Source organism: Petaurus breviceps, unplaced genomic scaffold (genome assembly GCF_028583685.1).
Source record: "Petaurus breviceps papuanus isolate PSGF00001 unplaced genomic scaffold, PetGlider_PUasm1.0 90750, whole genome shotgun sequence".
In the NCBI taxonomy this organism is placed as follows: domain Eukaryota; kingdom Metazoa; phylum Chordata; class Mammalia; order Diprotodontia; family Petauridae; genus Petaurus; species Petaurus breviceps.
Window position 1 is genome coordinate 13,194,951 of NW_027187335.1, and position 19,463 is coordinate 13,214,413.

General features: G+C 43.9%; 1 protein-coding gene across 2 annotated transcripts; it reads left to right on the plus strand.

Moving 5' to 3' along the window:
- Nucleotides 1–3,868: 3,868 nt before the first annotated feature.
- On the plus strand, nucleotides 3,869–12,033 carry LOC138146008 (keratin, type I cytoskeletal 15-like). Of its 2 annotated transcripts, XM_069067737.1 has the most exons (8): nucleotides 3,874–4,660; nucleotides 6,188–6,270; nucleotides 6,471–6,627; nucleotides 7,756–7,917; nucleotides 8,044–8,169; nucleotides 8,261–8,481; nucleotides 9,259–9,284; nucleotides 11,603–12,033. In XM_069067737.1, exons 1-8 carry the CDS (start codon nucleotides 4,142–4,144, stop codon nucleotides 11,722–11,724), a joined length of 1,416 nt encoding a protein of 471 aa, XP_068923838.1. In that variant the 5' UTR covers nucleotides 3,874–4,141; the 3' UTR covers nucleotides 11,725–12,033. The 2 variants fall into 2 exon arrangements, with proteins under 2 accessions (XP_068923839.1, XP_068923838.1); XM_069067738.1 differs by lacking the exon at nucleotides 9,259–9,284 and having other exon boundaries at nucleotides 3,869–4,660.
- The last annotated feature ends 7,430 nt before the right edge of the window (nucleotides 12,034–19,463 follow it).

The following is a 19,463-nucleotide window of genomic DNA, read 5'->3' on the forward strand; positions in this document are numbered from 1 at the left end:
TGTGTGTGTGTGTGTGTGTGTGTGTGTGTGTGTGTGTGTGTGTGTGTGTGTGTGTGTTGACAGTAGGCCAAGATTTACTGAACTGTCTCCAATCTATTCAAGCTGAGTCAGTGTTGGAGAAGCAGATTCAGAAGATACCTGGTGATAGAAATAGAAGCCTCAGAAGCAGCAGCTTCTAAAGACCCTCCCAGGAAGTGGTCTCTGCCAGAAGGCCTGAGGGAAGGTCACCCAGTTGTTTTACTCAAGGCAGCCAGCCTCCAGAGGGTCTTCTAGAGATGGCCTGTGCATGGAGTGGGGTGCCTGTGTAGTGGCCATGAAAGGGTCTGGGGCTGGGCCAAAGGAAATGTGATTGTCTTCTATTTTTAACCTTTGGAATTGGGGGGGGGATTTTCCCCTCCAGGCATGTACTGGTTAATTTTTAATACCCTGAGGAAAAAAATGTTCACAATATATTTTTAAATTTAATCTGCAATATTAACATTTTCTCACTTTCTTAAAAATAACATAAAATAATATATAGTATAAAATAATATATAAATATAGGCAAAACAATTGTTTTGTTGTAGGTTTGCTGATGTTTGGTGTAAATGTTCATACTGGGAATTTAACAATGACAGGTTTGAGCTGGCTGCAATATACTGTGGCTCCTGTGCCTGTCCCAGTCATAGAGCCTCACCCAGACCTTGAGCACAAAGCAGCTACTTTTCAGGGAGACCAGCATCTCTGGATTGGGGGGAACAAAGTTTTCTGCCTCTCCTCACTTCACAAAAGGGTTAATTTTTCTTACTTGTGTCCCCTTACAGGGGCTCTTTCAGGCCTGAGAGGGGGGATAGATTTGAGAGGAGCAGAAGGGTGCAGAGAAAGAGATTGGGCAGGGGTCCAGTCCTACTTTCCCCCAGGGCATAGAGTATGATGAGTATGTGGGTATGATAATTGCTGGTCCCGTAATGTCTGTGGAATCTTTAATGAGCTCTGGATGATCCCAAGTTTGATTATTTTTCTTTCCCTACAAGAGACACTGCCCTACCACCCTCTCACTTACAATATGCCACTGTCTGGTTCTCCCAGTGCCAAGAAAGGAAAAACACAGCAAATCTTGGTTAGTAGAAGAGCCTGACCATCCCTTTTCTTTTTGTGGTGAGATGAATAGGACCATGGAAGCAGAGTCCTAGGCACCCACCCTCCCCTTCTCAAGCAGAGGGAATGGGGTGGGATGTGAAACCTAGCCATACTCCATGCTACCCCTGCCAAGTGTTTTTCTTCTTCTATCATGAGATCCTTATAGATTCCATTAAACAAACATTTATTAAACACCTATTGTATGCCAGGTGCTGTGCCAGGCACTGCTGATACAAAGAAAAAAAATGAAACAGTCTCTACTCTCAAGCTTACTTTCTACTTTGCTTGTGTGTGAATGTAGCATACCAACAGTTTGATGCAGAATCAGGACACTTATTCTGTTATTAAGAGAACTGGGGTTCATATCCTGCCTTTGACACTTACTATATGCTTAACTTTGGGTAGGGCCCTTAATCTCCTTGGGTCTCAGTTTCTCCATCTGTAAAATTAGGAGGTGGGGTTGGGCTAGGTGGTCCATAAGTTCCTTTCAGCATCAGAGCTATGAGACCGTGTTTAGATCAGGACCAATACACCTTACTTTGTAACCCTAGTGCTTGGCACAGTGCCTGGGCACAAAGTGCTTAATTAATGTTTATTGATTGACTGACTGACTGATTCTCTGAGCTGGCCCACCTGAGTGGCCACAGATGGGTGACTACTCTCAGGTGCTAGGTTTGCCTTGTGCTTTGTATCTGAAAGCTAAAAACTAAACTTCCTGACCAATGAACGTGGTGTTCCCTCCAGCAGCCCAGCATCCCGGCATCTCAGCATTCCAGCATTCAGGTATCCCAGTTGGGTATCTGCTTATGGAGGACAATCCAGTTGCTCCTGGCCCTATTGGGAATCCACTGAGCAGCTGGAGAAGGGATGAGAAACCAGCAAGAGGTCAGAGAGTGGCTCCAATCATACTCTAGGGTCAGTGAAAGAGCATAGATTTCAATAATAATAATGTTTTTATATAGATCTTTAAGGTTTGTGAAGGATTTTATTTATATTATCTCATTTGAGCTGCACAAGAATCCTATGAGGTAGTTGCTATTATTGTCCCCATTTTATAGATGAAGAAACTGAGGCTAAGAGAGCTTAGGTGACTCACCTAGGGTCACATGGGTTAGTAAGTGTCTGAAGCAGGATTTGAACTCAGGTTTTTCTAACTCCAAGTCCAGAGAGATGATAATGTTGTGGAGGCTGAGAAATTCCCTCCTGTTCTTGTATAGGACCCAGAATGTCCTTAGATAACTCTCCTTCTGTCCCTCCTATCCCTAAAAATAAGGACTTCTGTGTTGGGATACTTCCCAAGCTTTTCAGCTCTTAAGAGAGCAAACAGGGGTTAAGCTGAGCCTGGTAGGTAGTGACATGCTTCTAGGGAGTGGGGAGGAGGGAGGCAGGGGCTTTCTGGGACAAGCCCCAGTGTTATCTATGGGTGGTTTGCCTCAACCTGTCCACAAAGCAAGCAGAGTTCAGCGATATGTTCAGTTGACAGGTGGCAGGTACTCAATCAACCTCTTGTCAGCCTGGAGACTGTTTTACATCACCTGGAATACCGATGTCAGTGGGGGACTGGGGAAAGGGTGAGAGATTATGTTGGTAATGCAGGGCTGGGAGATTTTGGACTCCATTGTGCTTTAAGACCTGGCAGCTTTGCTCTTTAAATTCTGAAAGTTGGATGAAGAAAACAAGCAGGAGTAGAGTTTTGGTCTGAGACATGGGACAAGTCAGTCTGTTGTAATAGCTTGCTCTTTCTTTCTCTCTCCTTCCCTACATACACATACACACATATTATAACATATATACACACATATCACTTAAAAATTTTCATAGAGCTTTACACGTTATCTCATTTGAACCTTAGGACAATCCTGGGTTGCTATTATTACTCCTATTTTTAGAGATGAAGAAGCAGAAGCACAGAGAGACTGTGACTTGCCTAGGGTCACACAGCTAGTAAGTGTCTGAGGTCAGATTTGATCTCAGATCTTCCTGACTTCAAATCCAGCACTCTATTCACTTTATCTACCTAGCTGCCTAAATCCTTAACTCAAACTCTGTAGCCCTCATTCCATCATTCTTTGTATATATATTTAAATACATATATATGTATATATATCATTTCCCCTGAGAGAACATAAGCTCCTTAAAGGAAGAGAAAGTCTCATTTTTGTCTTTGTATCCCCATTGACTAGCATGAAGCTTACACATAGTAGGCTCTTAATAAATGCTTAGTGATTGATTCTGAAGTGGCACTTTCTGGTGGCCATGTACAGATAGGTCTGTCCCCTTTCCTTTTCCCTTCCCATCTCCCTCCTTTAGGATAAAGTTGCCCTTCTGTCTTGCCCTCTACCAAGCCAAGTCCAGCAATGGTTGTTTTTTTAGACTAGTCTCCCCAAGGGTCAATAGAAAGGAATGGAGACTAGAACAGGAGTTCAGGTGAAACAATCAGGAGAGCAGGGTACCTGCTAGACCCAGAAATCCAAATAGTGCCTAGGGTGGAGTGGGCATCAGGGAAAAACTCCGTACACAATAAACAGCTTATACACAAGAGATCCTAAGCATCTCAATGTGGGCAAAGCCATCCAGAAACTGTGGGAGTGGCAGAGTATGTTCTTTTTTTCCTATGGAGTGTGGAGTTAAGACTGTAATCCAAGTGTCAAAACCATGCCCTCCAGCAAAACATCATTAATTATGAATCATCTCTTTTGTTAAATTAAAAAAAAACACACAGAACACACACACGCGTGCACACACATGCACACACAAACACAACAACCCAACTCCACAGAGCTCCTTGAGGTATATGGGGAGCTGTGTGTGTGTGCTTGTGAGTGTGTGGAATGATAACTGAGCTGGCTTCTTTTTTGGGGGGAGGAGAATCTGAGTGGCGAGAGATGGGGGGGCGCGGTCACCCAGCACCCAAAGGAATCAGTATAAAAATAGCTCCAGCTTAGGGGCAAGAGAGACTTCTCCCTGATTCTCCTTAAAGCTCTATAATTCCTGACTACTGAGGTCGGGGGCTACTGAAGCCATGAGCACCACCTTCCTTCAAAGCCCTTCTTCTACCTATGGGGGTGGCTTTGGTGGGGTCTCCACTCGGGGAACCTTTCTCTTGTCTGGTGGGAGCTATGGAAGGGGAAGTTTTCTTGGGAATGGTGGTGGTGGTGGTGGGATTTCTGCTTCATCAGCTAGGTTTGTCTCCTCTGGGTCAGTGGGGAGCTACAGTGGTGGAATGAGCTATGGCTTTGGTGGAGGATCTGGTGGTGGTGTTGGTGTTGGTGGAGGGGTTTATGGAGGATATAGAGGAGGCTTTGGCGGTGGCTTTGACTTGGGTGGTAGAGATGGTGGCCTCCTGTCTGGCAATGAGAAAACCACCATGCAAAATCTCAATGACCGCCTGGCATCCTACCTGGACAAAGTGCGGGCTCTGGAGGAGGCCAATACTGACCTTGAGGTTAAGATCCGAGACTGGCATCTGAAGCAAAATCCCACTAACCCTGAGCGGGATTATAGCTCCTATTTCAAGACCATTGAAGAGCTCCTTGAGAAGGTAAGAATATGAACTGGACAGAGATAACATTCAACCGGGAGACTAGTTGAGCCACCCATGTTTCTGCTATCAGAGTTACTGATGACACAAAGCAATTATTTTAGGTCCAGACAATGACCGTATTGTAAATGAGGCTTCTGGAGACATGGGAGCTGCTTATCAGCTGGCAAAAGATATTTGCTCTGCTTGGTAGCATGGGAACATATAGGGCATGGTATTCATTCCTTATGACTGAGAACATGGTTAGAATATGGGACCCTTCAGGATAGAAAAAGCAAATCTTCAGCTTGGTCATTCTCTGTAACAAGGTGCCTTGGCTCTGTCTGCTAACTTTTCCTTGAAGGGAAGGAATGGTGGGTGGGCACATAACTGGAGCTAACAGAAATGAAGGGGTGCAATAATCCCCCGTGGAAACAGGTCACAGAAAGAAGGATCTGGGTTCTAGTCAGTCCATCATTCAGTCAATTAACATCGATTAAGTACCTACTATCTGGCAGGCATTATCCTATGTGCTGGGGGCACAATAAATGGCAAAGGATAGTTCTAGCTCTATGGCTAATGAGCAGGGTCCCTTTCTTAGAGTGCTTTCCTCATGCCAGTCCTGTGAGTATGGTAGTATAAATAACAGCTCCATTCTATAGATGGAGAAAGTCAGGGCCCTGACAGTCATTTGTCTATCCTCATACACTTAGTAAATTCGCAAGTCATATCTGAACCCAGATCCCCTGACTCTAAGCCTACTATGCCATGCTACATTTCAGATGAGGAAGCTGGACTAGATCAGGGGTTTCTTTACCTGGGGTACCTGAACTTGGATGGGAAAAAATATGACATCTTAGTTCAATATAATTGTGGGTCTGTGGAAAGATTTTAGGGGGTTCTTACATCTCAGTTCAATTTAATTGTTTTCCTTTGTAACCTTATGTGTTTTATTTTATGCCTTTAAAAACATTATTCTGAGAAGTCCATAGGCTCCACCAGGCTGCCCGAGGGGTGTGGTTTATGGTGCCCAAAAGGTTAAGAACCTCTGCCCTAGATGGTCTCCAAGGGCCTCTCTACTTCTAACATTCTGGCACCTTTGGCATTCCATAGGCAGTGTAGGCTGGGGAAGTAAGATGGAGAGATTAGAATTAGGAGGTCTGTTTATTGTTAAGACTTCTCTTGCCCCTACCACCAACCAGGCTTAAACTCTTTATTGTCTAGCCTCCTGGCTAGATACCTTTCCTGGCTCAGCCAAGGATTCCTGAGAGCAGCTTTATCTCTCTCAAATTCCTGTATATAGTTGGGGGGAGGTGCCTGGTTCCTGTGGGGGAGGGAGGGGAGAAGGGTCTATGTAAGGCTGCTATGCAATGAAACTGGAGGGGCTGAAGCTAGATTCTGAAAGGCTCTTCTTGGCAGGCTCAGCCAGAAGGACTAGTGCCTGATAAAGGAAATGCCTAGGGGAGAGGGTTGGGGAGGCCCCACAGGAGACAATAGGGAGAGTACAGAGGGGATCTCCAGGGAGGTTCTGGTCTCTCCTCTTTGTAGATCCAGGGAGCCACCTTGCAAAACACTCAGGTCATTCTGGAGATTGACAATGCTCGGATGGCTGCTGAGGACTTCAGACTCAAGTAGGCTAATAACCCCCCTTTTTTTTGTTCTCCCTCCCTCCTTTCCTCCTTCCCTCCTCCCCTCTCTCCTTTCCTCTTTCCCTCCCTTATTCCCTCTCCCTATTTTTCCTTCCCCTTCCTTTCTCTGGCCAAAACTCACATGCAAAGAAATGCAATTACTCTACTATTTCTGGTTCTAAACTTTTTCTTAAATCTCCCAGGTATGAAAATGAACTGGGCCTACGTCAGAGTGTGGAGGCTGACACCAATGGCCTGCACCAGGTAATGGATGAACTGACTCTGGGCAAAGATGAGCTGGAGAGGCAGATTGATGACCTGTCTGAGGAGCTGGAAAACCTTAAGAGGAACCATAAGGAGGTGAGAGGAAATCAGGAGGCAAGCAGAAGGATGGACTGAGGCCTATTAAGCCTTCATCTTGTGGGAACATAGGCTCAGATTTAGTTCAAAGGGAACTTAGAGGCCCTTCAGGCCAACTTGCTCAAAGTCACATGGGTAGTAATTGGCAGAATTAGGATTTGAACACTGGAGACCTTTAATCCAGTTTTTCCTTCCTGTGCAGGACTGCATGTGAGTGAACCAGGGGATAACAGGGCAGTTTCTGGGAGGTCTCATTTCACACAGTGTCCTGGCAGCAGCCACAACCTGGAGGAAGAGCTCAGTTCTTCAGGAATATGGCCACAGTTTGTGTCCAAACAGAGAGCTTTGGGGGACATGGGGAGAGTTATAATTCAAGGCTTCTCTCAGGTCCCAGCAGAACATTTATATCTAATGTGTTTCCCCGATAATAAGACACTGTCTTATTAATTTTTTTGGACAGAAAAACACCAGAGGGCTTATTTTCAGGGGAGGGCTTATTTTAATGAACATTGACAGCAATTTTAATAAACAGGTAAATGTGAACAAAAAAATGTACCTTTATTCAATAATGAATTCAATAGAGAACAGGATGACACGCTCACTGCTGCAGCTCTGATTGGATGCAGCTCGGAGCGCGGCGTGAGTTTCATGGGGGGGTAGGCGGTGCATACAGAGGGTACCGTAATGTAGTGTGTAGCGCAGGGGATCACCTTCACTACAGTAGCAATCTCAATAGGGCTTATTTTCAGGGGAGGGCTTATTTTAGAGGAATCTTACACAGTAAGGGGAGGGCTTATTTTTGGGATAGGTCTTATTATCGGGGAAACACGGTAGATGTGCTCAGTTCTCCTTCTTCCTAAGCCAACAGTAGTGTAATGAGGGTGGCCAGTACTGCGCGGTCACTGAAATAGAAAATAATCTTGGATAAACCACTCTGCCTCAGTTTCTCCTTCTGCAAACTTGGATGATTAGTCCCCTCCCCTGTTTCTGGAGGAAGAAGCATATTCTCCACCAGTTCATGAATGATATGGCAAGATGCCCATAGGATTCATTCTTCCTTTCCCTTTTCCTAAAGCTTAGGATTAGAAGCATGATGCCCTATCTGAGTTCTTCTTTCCATCGCTTCAGGAAATGAAAGAGTATAATGACCAGCTGGCAGGCCAGGTTAATGTGGAGATGAATGCAGCCCCAGGGGTGGACCTGACCCAAGAGCTTTCTGAGATGCGAGAGCAGTATGAAGCTATTGCTGAGAAGAACCGTCGAGATGCTGAGGCTTGGTTCTTTAGCAAGGTGAATCCATTTGCAAAATGCCCTCCTTGAGACCCTCAGTGCTTCCTTGGTGGTCTTTTGGGATCATATTGCCTCAGGGAGCTGCCATTGGGATGGGACTCATCCATCTTTGTGGGACTTTTGCAGACGGAAGAACTGAACAAAGAGGTGGCTTCCAGCACCGAAATGATCCAGACCAGCAAGACCGAGGTCACCGACCTGAGGCGCACACTCCAGGGGCTGGAGATAGAGCTGCAGTCCCAGCTCAGCATGGTGGGCACTCCCTTCCTCCCCAAGACTCTTTGCTCCTGTGTCCCTGCTGGGTTGGACCCTTTTCACGCTTTACTCTCCAATGCTTCCTCAGAAAGCCGGGTTGGAGAGCTCCTTGGCAGAGACGGAGGGCCGTTATGCTACTCAACTACAGCAGATGCAGGGTCTGATTAGCAACATTGAGACCCAGCTGAGTGAGCTCCGCAATGAGATGGAGTGTCAGAACCAGCAGTACAAGATTCTCTTGGACATCAAGACCCGGCTGGAGCAGGAGATAGCCACATACCACAACCTGCTGGAGGGCCAGGACTCCAAGTAGGCAAAGGGCCTGGGGGCCACTCTGGGGAATGGAGCCATCAATGGGGCTGTGATTCATTGTTAAAGGCAGGGGGGTTGAAGGGAAGGGGTTTGAGAATCCAATCTAGAGAGTGACCTGAGTGGAGGGAACTGGCTTTGATGGTGCCCGTCCTGGGAGAGCATTTTAGGACTGTAAGGCACTGGGACTTGAAAAGATTTGGTCCAACCCTCTCAATTTACAGATGAGGAAACTGAGGCCTAGATGGGTAAATGATTTGTTGAGGGCCATGTAGCTAGTAAATTCCTAAGGCAGGATCTGTGATCAGCTTTTCCTGACTCCAAGCCCAGCACTCTATCCACTGGGCCACCCAGCTTCCTCACAGCTTCTCATGGCTGCTGCTCTGCTCTTGTCCTTAGCATCAATTGGTAGGTTTGAATCTTGGCTTCAACATATACTTCCTTTATGACTGTGTGCAAATTACTTAATCTTTCTGTGCCTCAGTTTTCTCAACTATGAAATTAGGGAATTGGATTAAATGATCTCTGCCACACTCCAAATTCTATGAATCAGCAAGTCATTTAACAACTTTGAAGCTTGGTTGCCTTGTCTATAAAATGGGATCAATAATACCCACACTGTGTATGTCACAAGGAGACAATTTAGTAGGTCAACCTTAAAGAAAGTAGCTATGTTGAACTTTATCCTGGGGGGACCTAACAAGAGGCTTTGCCCATAGTCAGCAGTTAATAATATTTGTTATATTGAATGAAATCTTCACCTTTCTTCTTTTCTAGGATGGTTGGCTTTGGTACCAAAGAAGGTAAGAGAATTTCACCTGTCTGGCTCAGGCAAAGGCCAGATGAAGTTTGGGGAAATGTGGAGATGGCTATGGATTTTTTCCCAGGAGTCTGAGAGGCAGAGCATTGGAGACATATTTATACCTATTCACTAGAAAGTGGCTACTCTCATTCTGATCCATATTTTCTCCTCCAATAAGCTCCTATTTCTCCTTCTTTTCCCCCTCCTTCAAATGAGAGATATTCTTCCTTCCTTTTTCCCTCCCTCCCTCCCTTCTTTCCTCCCTTCCTTCCTCCTCCCTCCCTCCCTCCCTTCCTCCCTTCCTCCCTCCCTCCTTCCCTTCCTTCCTTCCTCCCTCCCTCCCTCCCTTCCTCCCTTCCTTCCTTCCTTCCTTCTTTCCTTCCTTCCTTCCTTCCTTCCTTCCTTCCTTCCTTCCTTCCTTCCTTCCTTCCTTCCTTCCTTCCTTCCTTCCTTCCTTCCTTCCTTCCTTCCTTCCTTCCATATTTATTAAGTCAATATCATACACAGGGAAAGGTGCTGGACTGAACTGAGGGGAACAGGGCCAGATGATTGTTAGTGAGAAAGGCAGATCTTCTAGTACTAAGGAAGTGACAGTCCCATTGTACTTTTTTTCCTGGTCAGACATCAAGACCAGAGATTCTTAACTTGAGTTCTTTGACTTTGTTTTTTGAACAATTTGATAACTGTATTTCAATATAATTGGTTTCCTTTATAATCCTATGTATTTTATCTTATGCATTTAAGAACATTATTCTTGAGGACTTCCTAGACTTCACCAGTGTGCCAAAGGGGTCTGTGACACAAAAAGGCTAAGAATTCATTCCGATAGAGTGTTGGTAAATGTTTAATAACCAAGCTCCCCTCCCCAATATATGTAGAAGACACACCCTTAACTTTTATCTACATTATTACATTTTCTGCATCACCTTCTTAAGTTGAGACAATTGATAAAACAATAAATCAAGCCTGATTTATAGTTTGCTGATTCCTAAGGTGTGTGAATACTCACACAGAAAGTTAACAATCGTCTCTCTGGAGTGGGTTCAAGCTGGCTCCAGCACACCCCTGTGTTGATCTAGCCTATTGTGTTCTGTTCTGGCATCACATTTTAGGAAGGATATTGATATCCTGGAGGGTGTCCAGTGGAGATCTACCACTTTGGGGCATATTGTAGAGGGAATTTATTTTGGACTGGATGACTTCCAAGGTCCCTTCCAACTCTTAGATTCTCTGATCCATAAAATTCCTTCCAAGCCTAAAGGCTATTATTGGATACATTCAACACAAGCAAAGGAGTGTCTGGAACTCATACCATTACACATTCTCCATCCTCCAAGGAGCTTACCAAGAGCCTGACAAAAAGTCTATGTCTAATAAATGCTATTTGCCATTTTTTTCAATAGCCTTTCAGTAGCACAGTGGAAAGAGCCTGGGTCTTGGAGCAGAGAATATAGGTTCAAATCCTGCCTCTGATGGTTACTCCTTGTTTGACTTTGATCATATATTCCCTTTGTCTCATTTTCCCTGACTATAAAATCAGAGTACTGGATTAGAGAACCCCTGATGTCCCTTCTAGCTTAAAATGTATGATAATCTTATGAGTAAGACCAAGGCAGCCTAGAATATCCCATTTTTATGGTCCAGCTCCCAAGACATGTTTTTTTTTTTTGCTTTTTGGAGGGCAATTGGGGTTAAGTGACTCAACCAAGGTCACATGGCTAGTGAGTGTTAAGTGTCTGAGGCTGGATTTGAACTCAGGTGCTCCTGACTCCAGGGCTGGTGCTCTGTTCACTGTGCCACCTAGCCACACTCCCCAAGACATGTTTATCGCATCCCTTTTTCAAATCTCATTGTACTAGGGGCCATATCCAGATTTCTTGATCTCCTGATTTATATCTTGCCACTGGACCCAGACAATTTTAGAGAAAAAGTGAGGGTGGTGACCTTGCACAGCCCTCCCTCACTCAAATCCAATTCACTGGCAAGTCATGGCATCATCTTCCTGATGTCTTGGTCCTCTTCAGGAAAGAAGGACAAACCACAACCATAGCCATAAGCATTGTGCTAAGAGCTCTGTATAGATCTATGGATGGCTAAAGGCAGAGACTCAGTCGTATCTGTCTGTATCTCCTTCAGTGCCTTGCATAGTATCATATAGAGTAGGTGCTAAGTAAATATTTAGGGAGCAAATGAATGATTTTCTGTCAGGGATGCTCCCTGCTCTCTCAGATCTGACCAAAAGCCTTGCCTGAATCTGGAGAAAGGTGAGTTTTCCTGTTCATAGTAGTTTCCACTTTCTACTCTTTTTCCTTCCCATAGGTTCCCTCAGTAGAGGAGGTGGTGGCAGTGGCAGCAGCAGCAGCAGCAGCAGCAGAGTCCGCATCACCACAGAGGAGTCAGTGGATGGGAAGGTGATTTCTTCCCAAAAAAGGGAAGTCTAAATCTTCACTATAGGAAAAAGAGAAAGTCCCTCACCTGCTTGACTGAGAGCATGAGCAGTCACAGTGGGGAGGAGGGTAGAAACTCCAGTGTTTGCCTTGGGAATGGGAGAGCAAACATAGCAAACCATACCCTGTTCAGTGCTCCTTAGTGTTTCCCTTCCTTTCTTCCCAACCCACTGTACATTGCTTTTCAGCAGTACATTCCTAGGGTAGAAGCTAGGGGAAGCAGTTGTATTGTGTAACCCGTCCTCAACTGTGCTGTTTCTTTCTGTGAAATAAAGTTTTTCTTTCTTCTGTTGGAAAATCCTATTTGACTGTGAGTCCAGTTTTTCTTGAATTGGTATTCACAGGGTTATGGAATTACTGATCTAGCATAGGGCTCACACCCAGTCTTTTCTCCCTTCCCCTTTTCCCAATCTTTACTAGCCTCTTATTCTTGGGATTTCCAGGGGCTTGTTCATATGTATAGCTGCCCAATGGAATGGTGTTTCCTCATGTATTACATGTAAAAGAGAGACACCTGGTGTAGGGCATAGGGTTCTGGTCTGAAAAGCAGGAAGACTCTGGCTCAAAGCCCACCCCACAGACTTATGAACTGTGTGACCTTGTACAATTCATTAGGCTCCTGTAGAATTTGTAAAATGAGGGAATTGGATTCAATGGTCTCTAAGAACCCTTCTAGTTCTCAGTCTAATGGTCTATTGCATGTTACAGGGGCAGTGTGGCACAGCAGACAGAACTCTGGACTTGGAGTCAGGAATATTTGAGTTCAAATTCCATCTCTGAGACTTGCATGCTGTGAGACCTTAGACAAATCATTTAACTTTTCTCAGTTTCAGTTTCTTCATTGGTAAAATGAAAGGGTTGGATTCTGTGGCGTCTAATGTCCCTTCAAGCTCTAAATCTACAATCCTATGATCTATTGCATGTAAACAGATAGGTAGTGTGACTTATCAGATAGAATGGTGGATTTGGAGTTAGGATGCTCTGGGTTCGAATCCTACCTCTAAGACTTGGTCATGCATGATTATGGATTAACCTTCTCTGAGCCCTAGATAACTCTGCAGTGGTGGCTATAGGTCTTTGATGTATTAGAATTATATATATATATATATATATATATATGTATATACACACATAGACATTTGCATGTGTATATATACATATATACACACATAGATATATATGTATATATATATTTATATCAGCAGCAAAGGAGTGAGGGGGACAGGGGACTTCTCAGTGGGTGTATGGAGGTTCTATCTATACTACCCATCCATCCCTTTCCTCCATCAGTCTGTGCTGCCTCCCCTTCTCCATGCCTCTGCTCTTCATTTTAGCCAGGAAAACCATCTCCCCAGTCCTGCCTTTGCTTAACCTGATTCTCCCTATCACCCTTTGCACAATTCTTACTGCACACCCATTATCACTTATGCTTCCTCCCACTTGCCAAGCCTCTTCCTTCTGACCTTCAAAGTACCAGTGAAAAGGTACCTTCTTCTAGGAAGTTCTCTCTGATTCAGCAGTGTGGAATTCCAATGTGTTACTGATTCTCTCTAATGGTCACAACAGCTCCCCCAAACACCTTTATTGCCCAAACCCCAGCTTGTTGGAGCTGTATGGGTGCATGCACACCTATATTTATGGTTTTAGGGCTCTCTTCCTGAAATGGGTTTCTTGTCTTGTCTTATCTTCTCTCCTGTCCTCTCCTCATATTAAAAAATGTGACATAACATGAAATGTTCCATAACTGTGGCCTTTTGACCTCTGCAAAGGGTGGGGATATCTTCTCATTTGTCTTATTTTGGACAAGCTCCAGTGAAGACAAGGCTGTGAAACTTTAAGAGAGCAGAAGACCCTTCCCACCCCCCTCCTCCCTAGATAGTTACCCCAGGATGTTTAAAGTGCTCAGCCCCTGGGCAAAGGATGAGAGTAAAGAAGGGATTCACTGAATTCTGTAAGGCAGTGCCTATCAGTGGTCTGGTTTCAGTCTTGTCTGAGAACAAGAGAGTTTGGAGCAGAATCCAAATTCTCATGTTCCCCTTCTGTTTTGGCAGGACTGAGCACTAACCTAGGTTCCTTTGTCTTGGGGTAAAGCAAATACAATTTATGGAAGATGGCATTTAGTTCAGAATTTCAGGGCAGGAAGTTTCACTGAGGAGGCTCTCCCAGAACAGAGACTCCTAGAACTAGAAGGGTAGGTAGTAGAATGAGGGAACCATCTCATAGTATGATCAGATCATAGAGCCAGGAGGGACATCAAAGAAAGAAAACGTAAGTGACTTGCCTGAGGTCACACATGTAGTAAATGTCAGAGGCAGATTTGATCTCAGAGTCCTTTCTTTTGAACCAGCTCTCTTCTGGCCTCCTCCTTATGCCTCCCATCAGCCTCCAGTCTGTTGATGCAATGCCTTCTGGGAAAAAAAATTCCCTAACTTCTTTTCTTCTTCTTATTGTTCAGTCACGTCCAACTCTTTGTGATTCCATTTGGAGTTTTCTTGCCAAAGCTACTGGAGTGGTTTGCCATTTCCTTCTCCAACTCATTTGACAGATGAGGAAACTGAGGCAAACAGGACTAAGGGACTTGCCCAAGGTTACACAACTAGTAAATGTCTAAGGCCAGATTTGAACTCATGAAGATGAGTCTTCCTGACTCCAAGCTCAGCACTCTATCCATCACTCCACCTAACTGCCTTGTCTTTTCTAGTCTATGACTATTGGAAACCTTTTCTTCACATCTAGCTCAAGTAACTCTTGAATCTGAAGATTGTGTGTGTGTGTGTATGTGTGTAGTGTGTGGTGTGTGGTGTGGTGTGTGTGTGTATTAGCTAGCTGCTATAGCCAGGTTTCCATTGTTCTTAAAATCACAGGGTTTTTTTTTTACCTTCCCATTCTGGCTCTGGGCTGGTCTAGCCTGGCTACTGAAGCTTCAGTTTCTTTATCTGTGGAATGAGAGCATTGAATTAGATGATCTATAAGATTTCTTCCAGTCCTAACATTCCATGTTTCTATTTCCTAAAGTCCTTTTCAGTCATTCTACAAATCTATGACTCAGAGAGTTTAAAGATTTCTGCCTTTTGACTCTCTGAAATTCTGAGCCATTTAAATAAACAATGGTTTTAGTTTGCAAAAGCAAGTTGTTGGAAAGGTGATTAGAAGGGAGGCAGGGACTCAGTCTTGGGAAAGCAGGTAGCTGTTCCTGTCTTCCTAGAAGGCTGTAACTTGCAGGGCACTGGAGAGGGATGAGGAGTTTCTCTTTCTCCTCTGTCTTAGCTGGGTAGTCTGGGCTGCCTTTTCTGGAGACTGCATGTAAGTAGAGAAAGCCTTGGAACTTGGGGAATCCTACTTTCTTTCCTGGTTCTGGAGAGATATATCTCCCACCCAGAGGCCTGTGGTTGAGTGAACCACAGTAGCTCTGAATGGGTTTGCCGTGAGAATACCAAGTTTTGATTTATACCTAGGATGTGCTCTTAAATAGACTCTGGACACACCCCCTACCTGCCTCCTGTGATGAGGTCAGGTCTTTACTGCTAATCAGATATCTGGAAAGGGATGGCCCTTACCCTCCCTTGTTCCTCAGCAGGGAATAGGATTTGTATTTGGAGAATGCAGGACTGAGACTATGGTCTTGGATGCATGAGAAGTCATGGAAAATGGAGAATGAGGTCTTTGAGCTAGGATATGAATAGGATCCAGTGCTGGGCCTCCCAAAGGGTGATAATAAAATAGTGCCTATTATGAAAATATGGTGAGAGATATGGGTATATAATATATGATTATATATAATCACCATATAGTATATTAACCTACAATAACATATAACATATATAATAAATCCCTGGTACTTTCTGCTTTTCTTTAATATTTTAATTATATTTTTGTTTTTGTAGCACTTTTACTTATGTATCATGTTATATATTTATATAACCATCTATAAAATATGAGTTTATGTTATATATGTACTTTATATGCTATGTTATATGTTACATATGTGTAAAATGATATGCCTTATAAAGTTCTTAGCACAGTGCCTCACACATAATAGGTGCCTTAATAAATGCTTGACAGATACATGTCACAGTGGATAAAGTGTCAGACCTAGAGTCAGGAACACTCATTTTCCTGAGTTCAAATCTGGTCTCAGACACTTATTAGCTGTGTGACCCTGGGCAAGTCACTTTACCATGTTTGCCTCTGTTTTCTTATCTGTCAAATGAGCTGGAGAAGGAAATGGCAAACCACTCCAGTATCTTTGCCAAGAAAACTCCAAATGGGAGCATGAAGAGTTGGGACATGACTCAAAAATAACAACAGCAACATTAAATGCTTATTCCCTTCCCCCTTCCCTTTGCAAACCTTGAAGCTTTTCATAAATGTTGGCTGTTATTATTATTATTATTATGAAAAAAACCTTCCAAAGGAAAGGGGAGATGTGACTGCCCCAATCAAATCCATTCTGTTCCAAATGCTTCAGGAGACTGGATGGGAGGGAAGGTGAGGTGTTAAATTAGACCTTGTGCCACTGGCAAAGGTATGATTGAGTCCCTAACCTATTCTCTATTTTTGCCTTCCTGAAAATCCAAAATGGCTGAGGAGACTGAACTCCTTGAGAATCCTATATATGGGGTCTTTGCCATGGGCTGGAATAAAGGCTGTCCTATACTCAGTGACCATATTGTACACTGAATGCCTGTATAGGATTTGAGAACCCTGCTACCCACTTTTGGGGCACCCTAGACATGAGCTATACTTAAGTGACCCAGGGGTCGGGGGCATGAGAGCTATGTTCAAGCATTTGAAGGACTGTCTTGTGGAGAAGGAATTAGACTTGATCCATTTCTTCCCAGAGGCCTGAATCCGAAACAGTGAGTATAAGATTCAAAGAGGCAATTTTAAGCTTGATGTCGAAAAAAGAAAACAAAAACATGCTGACAATTTGTTGTTATGTTGTGTTCAACTCTCTGTGACCCCATTTGGGGTTTTCTTGGCAGAGATACTGGAGTGGTTTGCTATTTCCTTCTCCAGCTCATTTTACAGAGGCAAACAGAGTTAAGGGACTTGACCAGGGTCATACAACTAGGAAGTGCATGAGGCCACATTTGAACTCAAGTCCTCCTGACTCCAGGCCTGGTGCTCTATTCACTGCACCACCTAATGTCATCCCAAAGCAGAACGGGCTGCTCTGGGAGGTGCTGTATTCTCCTTTGTTGGAAACCTTTAAGCAACAGCTGGGTGAGTTCTACAGTGAGGACTCCTTTTGAGATTGAAGTGGACTAGATGATCCCTATAATTCCTTCCAACTTTCAGATTCTGTGATTCTATAAATTTTATTTTGGAGACTTCCCTGGATAAATCTAGGTGGGGACAATGAACCAAGAACTTTGGGGTCAGGCCCTTAAGATCCTCTCTGGAACATGTGAACTCAGAGTCCTTGGGCCACAAATCACATTTTGGGTCCAGATGTTTGCCTGACTTCCTTGGAGAAGGGCTACATTTTGGAGGAAGACCCTATGGTGGAAGGCCTTTGTATACATCTGGAGCTCAAGTTCTTTGAGGGTTAGGGGAAGTCATTCTCATATGGTGTGTGTGTGTGTGTGTGTGTGTGTGTGTGTGTGTATGTGTGTATGTGGGGGGTGTGTGTGTGTCAGCAAAACTCAATCCCCAGGGAGGGTAGAGAGCTGACCTGACCTAGGTGAGGGCATGCTATTCCTGTTCTGTTTGTATTACAGGGGCTTTGGTGGATATACCACATTGTTTCACTAAGAGGCGTTGGCCCTAACTTGTTAATCAGCCTGGAAAGGATTGGTGATAGACTCTATGGGTCTGGCAGTTTCCAAAATCACATTAATCATTCCCCTGTCAGCCTTGATCCTCCAGAAATCTTAGGCTTTTGTGTTGAGCTATGATTTATAAAAGTTTGGAGAGGTCACCTTGTTTTTCTCAACAGAGAAAAAGCTGAGCCATCAGATTGGGGAGGATGGGGCAAAATTCAGGGGTCAGGCTGAATCTTTTGCTTCACCTAGGCCCTCAAAAACTCCTGGCATCCTCCAATTTTATTATATAAAATTTTTATTTGTATTTCTGTTTTTACAATACTTTTATTTTTGAATCTCTTTCTCTCCTCCCCTATCTAGTGATATGCCTCTTGACATGCCAGAATAAAAAAGAAAGAGAAAATTCAGCAAAATCAAGCAACACACATTGATAGCATATGAGAAATTCTCCTTTCCCAGTCCCTCACCTTGGCAAAGAGGACAGAGGAATACATTGCCTCAACTCTTTGCCCAGATTTGACCCCGTCTTCTGTGGTGACCTGTCTCTGTGAAGCAATAAATCAGAACTTGTCACTCACAACTCAGAGCTGGGAGTTTTTGCCAAGGACGGTAAATCTCTGATGCTAAGAATTTCTTTTTTTTCCCCTCCTTTCCTTTTCTTTCTTTTCCTGCTTATTTGTTTCTATAATCAATTTAAAGAGCTTGCAGGCATGATGTTGATAGAAGAAGTACTAAATTTGGCATCATTCTTTTGTAATATTCTGGACTCACCCTTTCATGGTGAGGGCAGATATGCTTATCTTTTAGGATTCTAGAAGAAGCCCTAAGAAAATGAGGGTATCTCATCTCTGATGCCAACATGCCATTCCGGTGTAGGCTCCTCAGTGCTAACCACTGATGATTAGTGCTCTAGTTTCATTTAACAAATTAACATCAATCATTGATTACAAAGGGATATTTACTGAACAGATATAGCAGGAACAGAAGTTCCAAAGCATTTTGTTCCTCAGCTCTTGGAGACACAGTTTTCCCTATATCATCGTGATTCCTAGGAAGAGTGGAATCAAGCTCAATACAATTTCTATAAAGCATTCCCCCTACCAAGTTCACTTCTGAATTTATCGTAACCAGTGGACAAATCATTGTCAGTTAATCCGTCAGTAAACATTTATTAAATGTCTACTATGTGGCAAGCACTATGCTAAATGCTGGGTATACAAAGAAAGATAAAAAGTCTTTGCTCTCAGGAGTTCCCAGTTGAATGGGGGAGACAACATGCTGACAACTATGCCCCTACAAGGTACAGACAGTATAAATGAACTAATCAAGAGAGCATTAGAATTAAGAGGGATAGCTTTGACTGCTTTCAATCTATATTAGGTTAAACAGACTGCTCAATACTTCTGCCCTTGCTAGCAATCTCTCTGGTAGTTTACCATTCTGATCTTTTCAAGCTCACAAGCTCATTCCTTCACCCCTAAGAGGGAAGAATAGACACGCCTGTAACAGAAGTAACCACAGGGTTGAGCCTTGACCCTCTGGCAATGCCACCAGTGGAGAGATAAAGGCCTGAGTCCTCTCTTTCTTTCATCTTAATCTTTGCCTCTTTCCTTGAACATAGCTAGGCAGGAATGAGGACCACCTTTGCTTTGGTTGGTTAGTACCTTTTGAATGAACCCCAGTTCTGGCTCTGTGGTCAATCAACAACCTGTCTATCACATGGTAATAGACTGGAATCAGTTAAGAATGTCTATGCATGCTCTAAATGAGGGAGTAGGCCCTTCCATTATACGCTTTTCTGGAAGCAGACTCCTTAGTCTCTTCTGTGTGGGAATCAGATTAGCTGAACATACTGGGTATGCTCATTAGCCCCTTATTACACTTCCTTCCTTCTTTCCTTCCTTCCTTCCTATCTTCCTTCCTTCCTTCCTTCCTTCCTTCCTTCCTTCCTTCCTTCCTTCCTTC